This window comes from Hyperolius riggenbachi, chromosome 2 (assembly GCF_040937935.1).
Source record: "Hyperolius riggenbachi isolate aHypRig1 chromosome 2, aHypRig1.pri, whole genome shotgun sequence".
Lineage (NCBI taxonomy): Eukaryota > Metazoa > Chordata > Amphibia > Anura > Hyperoliidae > Hyperolius > Hyperolius riggenbachi.
The window spans coordinates 111463757-111481068 of record NC_090647.1 but is presented as its reverse complement, the minus strand read 5'-3'; the positions used below and the strand labels follow the sequence as shown (position 1 = coordinate 111481068).

Here is a 17312-nt window from a genome sequence, read left to right as displayed (position 1 = left end):
ATGAGACAGAAGGAGACGGAGTTACTAGGGGTGCAGCGGGAGGCACTGTGTAAGAGGTCGGCCTAAGCCGATGACTGCCCCTAGTCTGTCTCTGATGGCGTAGCCTACGGTCGATTCGAATGGCCGATGAGATGGCCTCGTCGACTGTTTTGGGTTCGGGTTGGCTTAACATTAGGTCGGAGACCTCATCCGACAACCCAGACAGGAAGTAATCTAACAGGGCATAAGTGCCAAACCTGGCCGTAACTGACCACCTACGAAATTCGGCCGCGTAATCCTCGACTGGACCCCTGCCTTGCCGTAAAAGTTTGAGCTTCCGCTCAGAGGATGCAGCAAGGTCAGGGTCGTCGTAGATTACGGCCATGGCCTTAAAAAATTCCTCTACCGAGGTCAGAGCAGTATCGGTAGAAGGCAGGTTGTATGCCCATGACTGGGAGTCACCAGACAGCAAAGTTTTAATAAAGGTGACCCGTTGGGTCTCAGTACCCGAGGATCGGGGTCTCAACTCGAAATACGATAACACTCTACTCCTGAAATTCCGGAAGTCAGACTTGTGGCCGGAAAATTTATCAGGTACAGGCATACGTATGTCAGTACTAGGAGAGGATCGCACTGAATCAACTGACGTCTGGAGGGTTTGCACAGAGCCTGACAGGACATCAATCATAGTCTTGTGGCTACCCAGCACTTGGTTGATGTTTTCCACCGAAGTGGCAAGTGCGCCCAGACGGTCAGTATGTGCGTCCATTTGCATTTTTTGGGTCTGGCGTTCTATAACGATCGGTGGGCGCAGAGAGTATCTGATTACCGGTTATCTGCAGTATCACCGGAAATACAGATATATACCAGATTATAAGTGATCTGCAGTCTCACCGATAATCCGATATACAAACTAACCTCTGTTCGCCTGAGTAGAGTGTAGTGTTTTGGTGTAACAGTAACACTAGGAGGCCTAGGCCTCAGTGCAGCAAGGAGAACTGCACGGATTCCTTCCGCAGACCTGAGCTCTCCAAGACGGGAGGAGTCAGACTGACAGTAGGAAGGAAAGTCCGAGAGTGACACTCAGGAAGAAGTGTCACTAACAGGACTGGGAACCGCCTCCAATCGTGAGGTCGGTTCTCGAGGTCGGACAAGCCAGGTCGTACACACAAGGACAGATAAAGTACAAATACAGTAGGCAAAGGCGGAGTCAAAGTACAGGCAGGGTTCGGCAACGGGGTATCAGATATATCGGGGTACAAAATCAGGAGGCAGAAACAGAGTCTAGGAACGAGCCGAGGTTCGGCAACAGAGTATCAGAAATATCGAGGTACAAGGTCAGAGTTCAGGAGGATAGTCGAGGCAGGCAAAAGTCATAACAGATAATCACAATCAAACTAGTACTTTAGCTATCAATAATCTAGCTAAGTGTAGGATTACAGCTCCAGCTGGTCCCGGCACACTTAAGGATCTGACTACGGATCTGGGTGCTCCCACATATGTGATCGCACGCCAGACAAAGAGCAAGTGAACAGCCAGCAGTATATATACTCTAGGACCTTTCCAGGACCTCCCTAATTGCTGGTCCAATGAGAGCAGTGGAATTTGTCAGCTGACCCAGCTGGTCAGCCGACACCCTTCTAACTGCTATTTAAACTCTGCCTCTCTGCTCGCGCGCGTGTAAGTCTGAATCTTGGTGGACTATCAGTCCCAGCCACACCAGTACTGTCATGCAATGTATCTAGTGCGGGGGCCGCCTCTGATGCGGATTCCGCCGTTCCCAATGCGGATTCCGCCGCACTGCCTATGCGGCATGCAGCGTTTTTTCCGCGTTGTGACGCCATGCTGGACGCGGAAACAGCCGCCTCACCTTGAGAGACGGCGGCATTTCCGCGTTTCCTTACACTCGGATACATATATATTGTGCGTCTACACAATATATAAATGTAGCTCAAAAGAATAACTACTCTAGGCCAAGAACCAGCATACTGATTAGTATCAAGGCCAACGAGCAAGTGAATACTCTGGCCTTAAATACCCAGGAGGCAGAGCAAAAGCCCAGCCCCCAAAAATGACAGCACCTCCTGCAAAAAGGTGTCAGCTGATGACATCACCGCTAACACCCCATCAGACACGCCTCCTCAGCCTATAAAGGCAGCTCTGAGCTGCGCGCGTCCTGCCAGAAACAACATGCCGACCCACATCTATAGGGGAGCCGGGGATGCCATCATTCTGATTCACGTCCCGGGGATGTCTTTGATCAAAGAGGAAGCTTCCTCCAGCTGCTCCAAACTATCAGAGCAGCCTGCAGAGGCCAGACCAGGTAAGTTTGTTACAGTATACCTTCTTTAAAAACAAAGGTAATTAAAGGTAACTGCCTCCCAAAAAATATTGGAAAAGCCTGTCTATAATGTATGACTTCAGGACGATGGGCAGAACAATGCATATCATACTTCATTCCCAACTTGTTATCCAAAGCCAGTAGCTTAAAGGATACCCGAGGTGACATGTGACATGATGAGATAGACATGGGTATGTACAGTGCCTAGCACACAAATAACTATGCTGTGTTCCTTTTTTTTCTTTCTCTGCCTGAAAGAGTTAAATATCAGGTTTGTAAGTAGCTGACTCAGTCCTGACTGGAAGTGACTACAGTGTGACCCTCACTGATCAGAAATTCCAACCTTAAAACACTTTCCTAGCAGAAAATGGCTTCTGAGAGCAGGAAAGAGATACAAATAATCAATAGTTCATAGATTTTAGCTCTGGCATACTTCAATGAATGTGTCATTGAGCAAAAACAATAAAACAGTTAAAACTTAAAAAGTAGATTTAAACATAAAATAAACTGTGGAATATCTTAAAAAGTCATTTTTAGGAGAAGGAAGATAGATACAATCGTTTATGACATTATTTATTTTCGCCTCAGGTGTCCTTTAACCATTTGGCGACCGCCCACTACCAATTGGCAGCGGCAAAGTGGCACCCCCAGGACCGTGTAATGCCAGTGGTGGCACCTGGGGGACTGATCAGCCGGGGATCGTGCACATAGATGCGTAGGCTCCGCCCACGCGCGACGTCAACCCACCGGCCAATTAGCAGCGCCACCGGGTTGTTAACCCCCGATCTGCCGCATACAAAGTGTATAATACACTAATGTATACAAAGTGTATTATACAGGCTGCCCTCTCCCCTGGTGGTCCCAGTGATCAAGGGATCACCAGGGGAGGAGGCAGCTGTGCATGTAGTCACACAAGCACACTGATCCGGCCCCCCCCTGCCCCTTGATCGCCCATAGCACCACTCAGACCCCCCCCCCCCCCCCCCCCCCCGATCACCCCCTCAGACCACTGTTTGCACCCAATCATGGATAGGGTGGCTATATGGGCACATAAATGGCAGATGAAATTCAATGTTGAAAAATGTAAAGTCATGCATTTTGGTCGTACCAATGGTCTAGCACCATACAAAATAAATGGGATACAGATGGGGACATCAAACTTGGAGAAGGACTTAAGAGTACTCATCGACAACAAGTTAAATAATCGTATTCAGTGGCAAGCCGCTGCAGCTTAAAGCTAATTTACATTTTGGATGCATTAAAAGGGAAATAAAAACTTGAGATGCTAACATAATATTGCCAGTTAAACTCTCTAATAAGGTCACATCTGGAATATAGAATTCAGTTCTGGGCACCACATTACAGGAAAGATATTGCAGTTTTAGAGCAGGTGCAGAGACGAGCGACAAAATTGATATGAGGGATGGAAGGTCTCACTTACCAAGAAAGGTTAGATAAACTGGGTTTATTTAAGTTAGAGAAAAGATGCCTTAGAGGGGATCTAATTAACATGTATTAATACATCACAGGCCAATATAAAAGCTTGGCGGATGAGCTTTTTGTCCCTAGGCCTTCACAAAGGACTAGAGGACATGATCTGCGCCTGGAGGAAAAAGGTTTCAGGCATTTATTTAGGAAAGGTTCTTTATAGTAAGAGAGTAGATTAAGATGTGGAATGCATTGCCACAGGAAGTAGTTATGGCAAATTCTATATCTGCATTTAAAGGGGGCTTAGGCCTCATTCACATCTGAGGAGCGCAGATGGCCGTGCGATCTGAAAGCAGAGCATCCGATCGCACACCATCTGCGCCGCTGCTCTGCTGAGCCCATCCATTGACAGTGATGGGATCAGCTCTGCGCTTGCGGGCAAAATGCAGGCAGCAGTACGCAAGCGCTTCCCAGCGCATCGTACTGCTGAGCAGCGCAGTAGATGTGAACGTTAGAAAGGCAGTCTATGCCCTTCTGCCATTCCTGCGTTTCAGCATACATTACGCGCTTCCATATCCGCACGGAAGCGCGTATAATGTGAACAAGGCCTCAGATGCTTTCCTTGCATTGAAAGACATCCATGGCTACAATTACTAGTTAATGCCCAGTGATGTTGATCCAGGGATTGTATCTGATTGCCATCTGGAGTCGGGAAGGAATTTTTTCCCTTTTGGGGCTAATTGGACCATGCCTTGTAAGGGTTTTTCGCCTTCCTCTGGATCAACAGAGATATGTGAGGGAACAGGCTGGTGTTGTGCTTTGTTCTCTGGTTGAACTCGATGGACATATGTCTTTTTTCAACCTAAATAACTATGTCACTATGTAAATAAAATAAAGTACAATACAGGTGCATTTTGTTATAATTCTATCTAATAATCAATTTTTTTCACATTACATTCCAAACTATTCCCATGTTTTTTTAACCACTTTCTGCAAAGTGGTCATTCCAAAACATCCTACTTGTGCACTAATTAGTGAAAAGAAGGTGTGTTACACAAGTCCATTCTGCCACCGGCGTGGGGACTCCCGTTCAACCCTGCAGTGGAGGGGCATGATGTGGCTAATATAACTCCATCATTCCATCGTTTTTGTTGTTTATAAAAACAATAAATAAAGTTTAGTATGTATTGAATAGTTACATGCAATTTATACAGGTTGAATACAATTTGACAACCTATCACACACCATACAATTCTTGGTAAAGTTGGTCTGAATATTTCAATCTCCAAAAAACAGGAAATTCAACCAGATTTCGGGGTCAAATAAAGAAAAAAACTTGCCTTTTTTTCTGTACATAATTTTCATCGAATTGTGGTAAAATTGAACAGAGAATGGTAATGTGTGTGGCCATGTAATTAAAAGGAATCTACAAGAAATCTACTACATTTTTACACTGTGTAATGGTGCCCATACATGGTACCATTTTTTCATTTTGTTTGATTAGATAATTTTGTTTGATTATTCCGATTAAATATAAAGATTTTTCCAACATTTCTGATCAGATTTTTATTAAAAAAACAGGATAATCGTTCGTTTTTTTCTTGATCGAAAATAAAAATGATTTTTCATTTTCATTCGATTTGATCGTTTTTGTCGAAAAAAATGGGAAAATTGAATGTTTTTATTGTACCATGTATGGGCACCATTAGAGTGAATAAAGTTTAGGAAATAGGGGTTGCAGTTTGGTTCTCTACTGTTCCAGACATTGCCTAGTTACCTGTACTGCATTTTGTATTTCAGATACTTGGTAGAAGAAATGAAAAAGAGGAAAGGATTCTCTCTAGTTATGGAGGTGCGCAGAATAATAATTTCATATTTATTTTTTCCCCCAAAAGTTTTATTCGAAACTAGCACAGAAAAAACACCAAACATAAATGTCAAGTAACAAAACTCAGATAGAACATACAGAAAAGGAGTAAGATTGCGCTGTACAAAAGCTATAGTTACAAGTATATCAAACCTTAATATGAACTACAAGACCAAAGAATAATTTCATTATTTTTTTTTTATTTTTTTTACAAATTCTGATTGTTGCATTTAAAAAAAAAAACCACTGTACTATCCAGTGGCGTCTCTATATTAGGGCGCAGGGGGGCGTGGCGCACCGGGTGTCAGACACCCAGGGGCGTGTTGCCACGACCCCCCACAGCAGCACAGCAGGAGGGAGAAGCAGGGCTAGATGGAGGGGCTGTGGAGGCAGCGGTGGGGAGGGGGGAAATATCCCCCCCTCCCTCACCTGGGACCCCTCCTTCTGCCTCTCTCTTCCCCCTCCAGAATAGCGGCGACAAGTGCGGGGCAGCCGGAGGCGCATGGACAATTACTTACCTGATTTCCGCGTTCCAAGCGTGGAGCGCAACGTCATGACGTTACAAGTCTCCGCCTCCAATGCCGCCCACTGTGCTTCCACTAATCAGGAAGCACAGTGGGCGGCATTGGAGGCGGAGACCTGTAACGTCATGACGCTGCGCTCCATGCTTGGAACGCGGAAATCAGGTAAGTAATTGTCCATGCGCCTCCGGCCGCCCCGCACTTGTCGCCGCTATTCTGGAGGGGGAAGAGAGAGGCAGAAGGAGGGGTCCCAGGTGAGGGAGGGGGGTGGATATTTCCCCCCTCCCCACCGCTGCCTCCACAGCCCCTCCATCTAGCGCTGCTTCTCCCTCCTGGGGCACCTACACTGGGGGCAACTATACTAGCCATACTGGGGGGCAACTATACTAGCCATACTGGGGGCAACTATACTAGCCATACTGGGGGCAACTATACTAGCCATACTGGGGGCAACTATACTAGCTTACTGGGGCAACTATACTAGCCATACTGGGGGCAACTATACTAGCTATACTGGGGGCAACTATACTAGCCATACTGGGGGCAACTATACTAGCTATACTGGGGGCAACTATACCAGCTATACTGGGGGCAACTATACTAGCCATACTGGGGGCAACTATACTAGCCATACTGGGGGCAACTATACTAGCTTACTGGGGGCAACTATACTAGCCATACTGGGGGCAACTATACTAGCCATACTGGGGGCAACTATACTAGCCATACTGGGGGCAACTATACTAGCCATACTGGGGGCAACTATACTAGCCATACTGGGGGCAACTATACTAGCCATACTGGGGGCAACTATACTAGCTTACTGGGGGCAACTATACCAGCCATACTGGGGGCAACTATACCAGCCATACTGGGGGCAACTATACCAGCCATACTGGGGACAACTATACCAGCCATACTGGGGGCAACTATACTAGCCATACTGGGGGCAACTATACCAGCTATGCTGGGGGCAACTATACTAGCCATACTGGGGGCAACTATACTAGCTTACTGGGGGCAACTATACCAGCCATACTGGGGGCAACTATACCAGCCATACTGGGGGCAACTATACTAGCTTACTGGGGGCAACTATACCAGCCATACTGGGGGCAACTATACCAGCCATACTGGGGACAACTATACCAGCCATACTGGGGGCAACTATACTAGCCATACTGGGGGCAACTATACTAGCCATACTGGGGGCAACTATACTAGCTTACTGGGGGCAACTATACTAGCCATACTAGGGGCAACTATACTAGCTTACTGGGGGCAACTATACTAGCCATACTGGGGGCAACTATACTAGCCATACTGGGGGCAACTATACTAGCTTACTGGGGGCAACTATACTAGCCATACTGGGGGCAACTATACTAGCTATACTGGGGGCAACTATACTAGCCATACTGGGGGCAACTATACTAGCCATACTGGGGGCAACTATACCAGCTATACTGGGGCCAACTATACCAGCCATACTGGGGGAAACTATACTAGCCATACTGGGGGCAACTATACTAGCCATACTGGGGGCAACTATACTAGCTTACTGGGGGCAACTATACTAGCTTACTGGGGCAACTATATTAGCTATACTGGGGGCAACTAAACTATACTAGCTATACTGGGGGCAACTAAACTATACTAGCTATACTGGGGGCAACTATACTGGCTGGGGCAACTATACTAGCTATACTGGCTGGGGCAACTATACTAGCTGTACTGGCTGGGGGCAACTATACTAGCTGTACTGGCTGGGGGCAACTATACTAGCTATACTGGCTGGGGGCAACTGTACTAGCTATACTGGCTGGGGCGACCATACTAGCTATACTGGGGCAACTATACTAACTATACTGGGGCAACTATACTAACTTCATTGGGGGCAACTAGCTTCACTGGGGGCAACTATACTAGCTACACTGGGGGCAACTGTACTAGCTATACTGGGGGCAGCTATACTGGGGGCAACTATATTACCTACACTAAGGGCAACTATACTAGCTATATTGGGGGCAACTATACTAGCTATACTGGGGCCGCTATTCTGGAGGGGGAAGAGAGAGGCAGAAGGAGGGGTCCCAGGTGAGGGAGGGGGGATATGTCCCCCCTCCCCACCACTGCCTCTACAGCCCCTCCATCTAGCCCTGCTTCCCCCTCCTGGGGGTACAGCCTCCATATCACTCTCATCCCGGGTTCACTTTAAATTAGTTAGCTCCGCCCTTATCTGGTCATGGCCATGCCCATTTTTTGCCGCAGGTTATAGCCACGTCCATTTTTGTGTGTGGGGGGGTGTCTTTTAATACCCAGCACCGGGTGTCAAATGCCCTATGTACGCCACTGGTACTATCTAACCACATTTGGAATGTTGCTATTCTTATATTGTACATAACCAGCGCATTTAGCCATGAAAAATCCAGAATATTCCAACAAAAAATAAAGTCGCTTCAACTGGACACCTTATTCCATTCCAAAAGATGTCTCATCATTTCTACTGAGCAACTTTATTAATTCTGATTAATGAAGGAGGGTATGTAACCAGTAATTGCTACTGGTTATCCACTTATTCCAGCCATGCAGATTTTACACTAATTGTTTAACTACTTGCGTCTATCTGGACGGATCTTTCCATCCAGAATGACGCATACAGGGCTATCTGGACGGATACGTTCGTCCAGCGGCTTTCAGGCGGAGCAGTCCATTTGAAAAATGAAGAAAGAGTCCAGTTTAAATGAGCTTTAAGAGTCCTTGTATAAATGCAATCGTTCGGTCCTTCTGTGAACGCATGCTCGAAGCTCTTCTGTAGCAGATGAAATGATGAAGGACAAAGGTGGGCTCTGCTGGCCCCATATTTATACAATCTTAGAATTGGGGCTGGATTACCTCCAAACTAGGTGGAGGGAAGGCGGGGTTATCTCCTGGCAGCAAGATTGCCGCCCCAGAACTCAGAGGCAGAAAATGTAACATTTATTAATCCTCTGTGTGACTCCACCCCAGATGGGCGCATTGCAAATCTGAGACTATATTCATAAGCGGCTTGCGACCTTGTATCAAATGAGGCTACACATGCCTATTCTATCGTGTTCAGTTTGCACAGGCTGAATAAAGCGGTTTCCTGACTGACCCCTGACAGTTGGAGAACTGTAATTCAGGTGAATGATAGAACTGATTTATGGGTATCAGAAAATGTATTTTTTGTCTTTCTGTGACAAGCCTATTTTGATTTACAAATACTTCAAAGTTCTCTTTGTTTGATTGTATGATTTTGGCGGGGATTTCTTATCTTTACTGGTTGGATCTAGTTTCCTTGGGGAATGCTGTGCCAGCAACTGGCCCCAGCGGGCGGTCAAGCTACGTGTGAAACTTCTTGCTGACCTAACACAGGACATGGGGGGAAGTTACTGTACTCTGCAATGCTCTCAGGGGGGGGGAAAAGAGAAAGGGAGAAAAACACTCTGATTGTCATTTTTAAGCGAAAATGTCACGTCTACTGGCGCAATCGATGTGCGTCATCGGTGGACGCGATATGCAATTTTATTAATCACACAACCATTTAGGCCTCCCACCACAGGTTGTCGACTACAAATTAGAAAGAGGACAGTCCTGCAGCCTCGAATGTGATGAACTCCTGAAGCCGCATTCTTTCTAAAAAAAAATAATGTTTCATATCCTCCCTTCCGTGATTGCTCACTTACAGGAGGGAAAAAAATGACTGAGGCCATCTTGCGACCAAATAGTAAAACTACATCTACATACATTTTTTTTTAAATACACACAATAAATTACATTTAAAATTAACTGTTTACCTCTTACACTCCCAAAAATACCCAAATACAATTTGTAACTATAAAAAAAGAAATTACAATAAAAAACAAACAAACATAAATAGTTACCTAAGGATCTGAACTTTTTTTAATATGCATGTTACTATTAATTTTTTTAAATTTTAAGCTGAAAAAATGCACCTTTATTTCCAAATAAAATAATGGTGCCATAGACTGTGATAAATGGTGTAATAACCGGGACAAATGGGCAAATAAAATATGTGGGTTTTAATTATCCAGTTCGGCCTATCTGGACGAGCCTCCTCGTCCAGATAGGCACTGCAGCTTTCCATGCGTGGTGCGCGCGATCGGGCACCCGCCGCCCGCCGCTAGCCCCCCGATCAGTGAATGGGAATATAATTCCCATTCACCGATCTAACTTCCCCGCAGAAATACCGACACTTTCTCTCCAGAGAGCGCGGTATTTCTGCCCCCAGGAAACAACTCCTCTGACTTTTAGTTCCTGGATGCGAGATCGTTCGCATCCAGGAATTTTTTCACTGTGGCCATCTTGTGGCCAAATAGTAAACTGCACCCACATATATTTTTAACTAAAGAATTCTATTATTTTACATGTAAAATAAACAGTTTCCCTCCCACACCAAAAATTACCCACATACATTTTTTATTAAAAAATAAATAAAAAAAATACAATAAAAAAAAAAACAAAAACAACATAAATAGTTACCCAAGGGTCTGAACTTTTTAAATATGCACATCAAGAGAGTATGTTATTATATTATTTAAAATTATAAGCTTATAAATAGTGATGGACGCAAATTGAAAAAATGCACCTTTATTTTTAAATGAAATATCGGCACCATAAATTGTGATAGGGACATCGTTTAAACGGTGTAATAACCGGGACAGATGGGCAAATAAAATACATGAGTTTTAATAACGGTAGCGTATATTAATTTCAAACTACAATGGCCTAAAACTGAGAAATAATGAATTTTTTTCATTTCTTTCTTAATCTTTCTGTTAAAATGGATTTAGAAATTTTTTTTTAGCAAAATGCACTACCCAAAGAAAGCCTAATTAGTGGTGGAAAAAGCAAGATCTAGATCAATTCATTGTGATAAGTAGCAATAAAGTTATAGGCGAATGAATGGGAGGTGAAAATTGCTCGGATGCAAAAGGTGAAAAACGACTGAAGGCTGTAGTGGTTAATGTGCAGAAATCATCAGCTTTTTTCTATAATTTTCACCTGCACACTCCCAAGGCATTGGACATGTTAGGGCTGGTGCACACCAGAGCGGTTCTTGAGCATTTTTTAAAATGCTTGCAGGGGGAAAACCGCTTAGCTAATGAAAGTAATGGGATGGTGCACACCAGAGCGGTTCATTTTTTCCCACAAACGCAAACTCAGGGGCTACAGCAGTTTTTACATTTCTGAGGCGTTTCTGCCTCAATGTTAAAGTATAGAAAGTGGAAAACCGATCTGAAAAATGCTAGATCAGAGCAGTTTTCCTGGCGTTCTTGTTACACAAGCTGTTCAGTAACAGCTTACTGTTATGATATTTGTAATCTGCTACACAAAAACGCTCCAAAAACCGCTAGGCATGTTTAGAAAACCTCTCTAAACATGCCTAAAATCGCTCTGAAATCTGCTTCATAAACCTCTAGCGTTTTGCAGATCTGCTAGAGGTTTTTGGTGTGCACTGGGCCTTAGGCCTGAAACCCACTAGCCGTATGTTACTAAGCTGTAGTGATTTGAAAAGCTCTTGCTTCTGTAATGCTATGGGTGTGATCCCACTTGAGCGAATAGCATTGCATTAGCAAGAGCTTTTTCAAATGACTAGTGCTTAGAAAAGGCTGCTAGTTTGTTTGATCCCTTAAATGGAGTTGTGAATCCATGTAAAATCACTTTAATGAGATGATTTGCACTGTGGCTCATACTTGCACTGTGAGTGTTACAGTCAGAGAAATAAATTGTTGCATTGTAGAGAAACAGTTCAGTGTTGGATGGCCACTTCCGAGGTACTGCAAAAATTCATGCAGCGGAAAAATGGACCAAACAAATCCTGTCGCTGTGACGTTTCATTAATCTTTTTTTCAAGCTGCATAAATTTGCATAATTCCACATCAACTTGGATTTATTTGTATCATTATTAGATGCTAATTTAAATTATGCAATTCCCTTTGCTTTTCACCATGGATACTAAAAGAATATTAAAGACTGGTGCAACTCTAGCTTGAAAAAGGACACAGTGTTGCTCTACACAGGAGGCGTAGCTACAACCCATGCCCCTCCCCCCAATGTTCACACCCTTTCCCTTGTCTAGCCTTGGTGACCCTCACAGCCTGGAGGCCCATCTTGTAGGGCTGATAAAACAAGTGTGGACATCATAATCTTCACACCCATAACAGTGTAGCCAAAAAACACCTGAACTGAAGGATGGATTCCATTATTGGAGGGAGTTGTAACGAATGTGGAATTATTTTCGAGGTCAGAGCACAAGATGTGCACTGACACTGCGGAAGTCCTCCACAAGAAATGATAGAACCCAGATTTGGTGCAATGCACCTGTAGAGGGAGATTCCCACCAGCAGATGGAGCTGTGGAGTGCAGATGAACACAGCCTCTGCACAGCCACAGATGTCAGATGGGAATTGTACGAGTTGAAAAAATGCAGGGCAAGATAGCCCTTAAAGAGAGAGAGCACAGAGACAGAATGTATGTGTGTCCACCAATCTAGTCGCCACCCAGCGACGGTGAACACACAACAGCGGAAACCAAGTGGGAATGCAATCGCAAGACTGGCGATTGCCAACAGTGACACAAGACCGAGCAGGACAGAGCACGAGAGTAGCAAGAAAGGCACAGCAAGCAACAACAATCAGAACATCAAGGAAAATAACAAACGCTAGCTAAACGCGAACACCGCACTCATTCGCAACAGCGAACGCGTTTAATCACGATCACCGCGCGTTAGGTGCCCAGTGATAAGCGTGCCACCCTAACTAACCAATGAAACACAAACATGAAATAGAGAACGCGAACGCTTGCTAAACGGTTACCTCACCGAGTCTACAGCAAGCGTTTGTAGCAGACAAGACAGACAGATGGGGCTACCAGTAGCAACCGCTGCTCTGGTTAGCACCCCTAAGGCAGAATACAGAAGGAAGCATTGCCACTACCACTAGGGCTAATGCAATCCAGACAGATGGAGCAGCTAGTAGCAACCGCAGCTCTGGCCTACACTCCCAGACAGACAGAACGATTTGCTCTCGACCGCCGCTGGCGACAAGACAATCGAGACAGAGAGACAGAACAAGGCAATACAGATAATACAACCTGACTGCACTAGAAGAGATGCCTAGTGCAGTCCCCAGGAATACTCTAAGATAATCTTTAGCAAACAATAGCAGGGCTGACACTCCAGGAGAGTTAAGCAGGAACAAACCATCATGACCGGCAAGGAATTCTGGGAGCAAAAGGTATTTATACTGCAAGCCATCAAAGGAGGCAGCTAACCAATTTGCATGAAGAGTATATGCAAATTCCTCACCAGCAGAGCAACTCTGAAAGTTGCAAAGCGAAGACAGGTCTCTTTTCCAGAGACCTGCAACACTCAGACCTAAAGAATGGTCAAACAGCTGTCTGCCTGTGCAGACAGCTGAGCGGATCATTACAGGAGTGAAGTAGTATTTTGGGCCCCCTTACAGCTCTGGGACCTGTGCGGTCGCAGGAGCTGCTCCCCTGTAGTTACACCCCTGGCTCTGTGATGGGACTGAATCAGCAAAGGTGTAGTTCATCAAGTAGAACACCTTTCTCCATTTCTCAGTCATTACTAAACACTGGCATGGATGCGACCCTCGAGGACTAGAGTCCGAAACATGTGGTCTAGATAGTCTATTGCTACTTTGTACTCTTGTGTCACACAGCTTCAAAAAAAGAATTGCTATCAGTGATAGTTACAATCTTTGAAAACCCTGCTATTTTATTACTACCATGTGGTCAGGATGAATAACCATTGCATGAGGATACAAGGTGATAAGCTCCTATAAACTTTTATTAAATGTACTAAAAAAATGATTGCTGCTGATTTGTCACTGTAGTGCTCAGGCTGTAGCAACAGAGGCCCTGAGCATTTTCCAGTCAGAATCAGTGGTGCACAGATCTAAATGTAACAATCACAGTAAACACATGAAAACATTTATTCAATAGTTATAATGGGTTTGATTCATGAAATAGCGGTAATATTACCATGCACACACAGCAATATTACTGTTACATCCGCGTGTAAGTATCGCAAGATATGCTAGTAGCTTGACCCACGGTACTCTAGAGCGACTATTACTATGGTAATACATGCGTTACCACAGTAGCGGTCACGCTACTAGAGTACCACAGGTCACGATACTCATGGTACTTACGCATGGATGTATCAGTAATATCTCCATGCGCTGTGCATACAAGGTAATATTACCACTATTTCATGAATCAACCCAAAGGAGTGGTGTAGCCTAAGATAAGTTTACATTTAGTACTCTCACATAGAAAATACATTCTTTATGATCATTTGTTTTTCTTTTTACCCCAGCCAGAATTTGTAAATGTATGTTTCTGGTACGTGCCGCCAAGTCTCCGAAGTCAAGTGCATTCTCCAGATTACTGGGACAAACTTGGAAAGGTATTTCCACTCTAAAAAAACATGTTTCCTTGTATACAAGTTCACATGTTTAATTGAACAAAAAAAAAAAAAAACCTAGTTGTAACCAGATGCATAATGAGTGTTTTGGGGTATGTGGGGGTAAGGCATGAAGAGTGCACCCCTTCTTTTTCTCTGCGCTCCCTATGGTCTAAGCCCCCCCACACCCCCAAACACACACACAAAACGCCATTTTCTTCGCCATTCTAAAATTCTTGTCTAACTCAGACTTCCTTTCTATTTTCCCTTTTCTCTTTCTGTGCCCCTTTACTGGTAACCATTGGTGACAATTATGACTACAGAGGAGCCTTAGCCACAAGTCCACTATACAACACTAATCCTCCATTTACCTCATACTGAAAGACTTACTCCTCTGTCTCATAGTGAAGCCAGAACTGACATGTATGCTGTTGAAGATCTAATGTAAATTGAGGATTACTGTTAGAAAGGCTGAGAACACCTGTAGGCCAGGTAACCATTACCACTGAACAAATAGGAAATGCTGTGACAGATGACGGTCAAGCAACCGTGAATTCCTGATAACCTGCCACTGGATTTCCTGCATAATATCCTGGGCATTCCCTGCTACTAGCTTCAACTCAAAGAGCAACTCCATTCAACAAGTACAATCTGCCAGTGTTAGCCAAGGAGCACTCTGCTACTGGTTATCTTGGAAAATGTACTAAACTAGTGAGCTAGGCCCTTAAAGGCTTATGTATGGCACTCAGTGATAACTTTTCATCCTAGGATTACGCTGCTTCAGCATTGCTCCATTCCATAAATATTTAATTATTTGAATCAGGATGTAATAAAATGATTATTTTTCTTAATACGGTCTACCAATAATGAATCTAACAAAGTCCATGCCAACCGCCTATTTGACAGTGTCTTTCATGACATCTTACACTGCTTGTGGATGAGGTGTTTGAGGGGTTTAGTCCTGGCTTTATATGATTGAGTTTTAATTTTTTTATTAAAGAGAACCAGAGACGAAGCACCCTCATGTATTTTATTACATTTATCAGTGGGAACATGACAGTAAACACCTATCATGCTTTTAGTTTTATTCTTCTAATCTATCTGTTATCAGCTGCGATAACAGTCCACCAGCTGATTCAGTCTAGAATCATTATAGCTGAGTCACTCTTCTGTGGAGTCTTTTCAAGCCCAAGCCTGCCCCCTCCTAGCTCAGATTTCCTACTCAGAGCTGTTGACATGGGAGGGGCTGCTGCTGCCGAGAAAGAAGCTCTGAAACAGACAAGTGTATCTGTGTGCACTGTGTAGCCAGTAATTATCTACTGTATGCAGTTTCATTTCTATGAGAGACACTTCCTACAGGCAGCCACACAGCATGCCAGAATAATAAAGTTGAAAGCAGAGAGATGAAAGGCTGCAGCAGCCCTGCTTGTCTATAGTCTCATAGAGGCTAGACAGCACATCCAGAACAAGTCATAACCTGGAAGCAGAAGGTATATGAGCCGGCGGCCATATTGGATATTTCCTGGAGCAATAATGGATAAAAAACACTCAAAAAGGCACACCAGAGTGGCGAAATTATCAGGTAGAGCATTTATTCTTTACAAGCTATCGACCGATAAGTTTATTTTGTGTGAATCGTTCATCTCTGGTTCCCTTTAAATGTTACTAAACATTAAATGTATGTTTTATTGTCCTCATGTGCAGCATGCCTTGTTTACCAGTTTTGTGTGCCCTATCAGTCCTCTCTTCCCTGCCCTGCCGCCTTTCCACTTTTTCTTAACTCTCACTTCCTCTTCCTACAAATTTCCCATCCTTGTCCCATTAAGGGCTATTCATATATCTGGTTCTTTATTTTTGCAACTGTGCTATGTAGGACTCCTCTCCTGTTGAGTGTTTCTTTTGTTACATTAGAAATTAACATAATTCCTCTGCAGGTAGCTCCAGTCCTAAAGGAGAGGATGATGAAGAAAGGCACAATGATGGTTGGATACCAGCCCCATGGGAAGAAGGTCAACTTCTTCAGACAGATTGTAGTTAATCCTGAAGTAAACAAAGAAGACCTTGATTTTTTCTTGGATGAAATAGAACGACTGGCAGAAGACCTGTGAAATCCCTTTCACCCTGGCAAGACTGCAAGGGCAGACCTGGCAAGGGGAGGATAATGGACATCTTTCCTATTGATTTTCTTGATTTCCATTGCGAGTAATGTTACAGACTCAGTGTTATTTTCTGAGAGGGCACACACACATACAAACACATTTTTTCAACCTCACAGCTCACTGTGCCATCTGAATTGCTGGTTTATGCCAAAATCTAAATATAAGTGCTGTCAAGTGTTTTTATAACACTTACCCTGATGGACTTTATATTGGAATACACTTATATGCTTGCCACACGGTGTATTTTGTATATGACTGGTTTATGGAGTTAAGGACTTTCACAATATCGTGGTGAAAATAACTTTTATATTTTCCATTTAATATAAAATCCAAATGAAAGCCAACAGCTTTGGATGCATAGCTCCTAACTAAAATGTCTATAAACATTATCTTTAATCATTTTGATTGTAGTTATTCAAGGAGACTTTGGTCCTTATTCAATTTACCGTATATACTTGAATACAAGTCGACCTCGTATATAAGTCGACTCCAATATTCAACCATCTTAAGCTGGAATTTTTTATTGACTCAAGTATAAGTCTAC

The 17312-nt window shown here is 43.9% G+C and overlaps 1 protein-coding gene across 4 annotated transcripts in view; it reads left to right on the top strand.

Moving 5' to 3' along the window:
- CSAD (cysteine sulfinic acid decarboxylase) overlaps positions 1-16824 on the top strand; it is a 65940-nt gene extending 49116 nt beyond the window's left edge. For 2 of the 4 annotated variants that reach the window (XM_068267220.1, XM_068267219.1), the window contains 3 exons: positions 5549-5600; positions 14523-14612; positions 16544-16824. In XM_068267220.1, coding sequence (XP_068123321.1) covers positions 5549-5600; positions 14523-14612; positions 16544-16717 — 316 coding nt within the window. In that variant the 3' untranslated portion in view covers positions 16718-16824. Of the gene's footprint in view, positions 1-5548; positions 5601-14522; positions 14613-16543 lie in introns of those variants that run through there. The other 2 variants (XM_068267221.1, XM_068267222.1) reach the window with 2 other exon arrangements.
- The last annotated feature ends 488 nt before the right edge of the window (positions 16825-17312 follow it).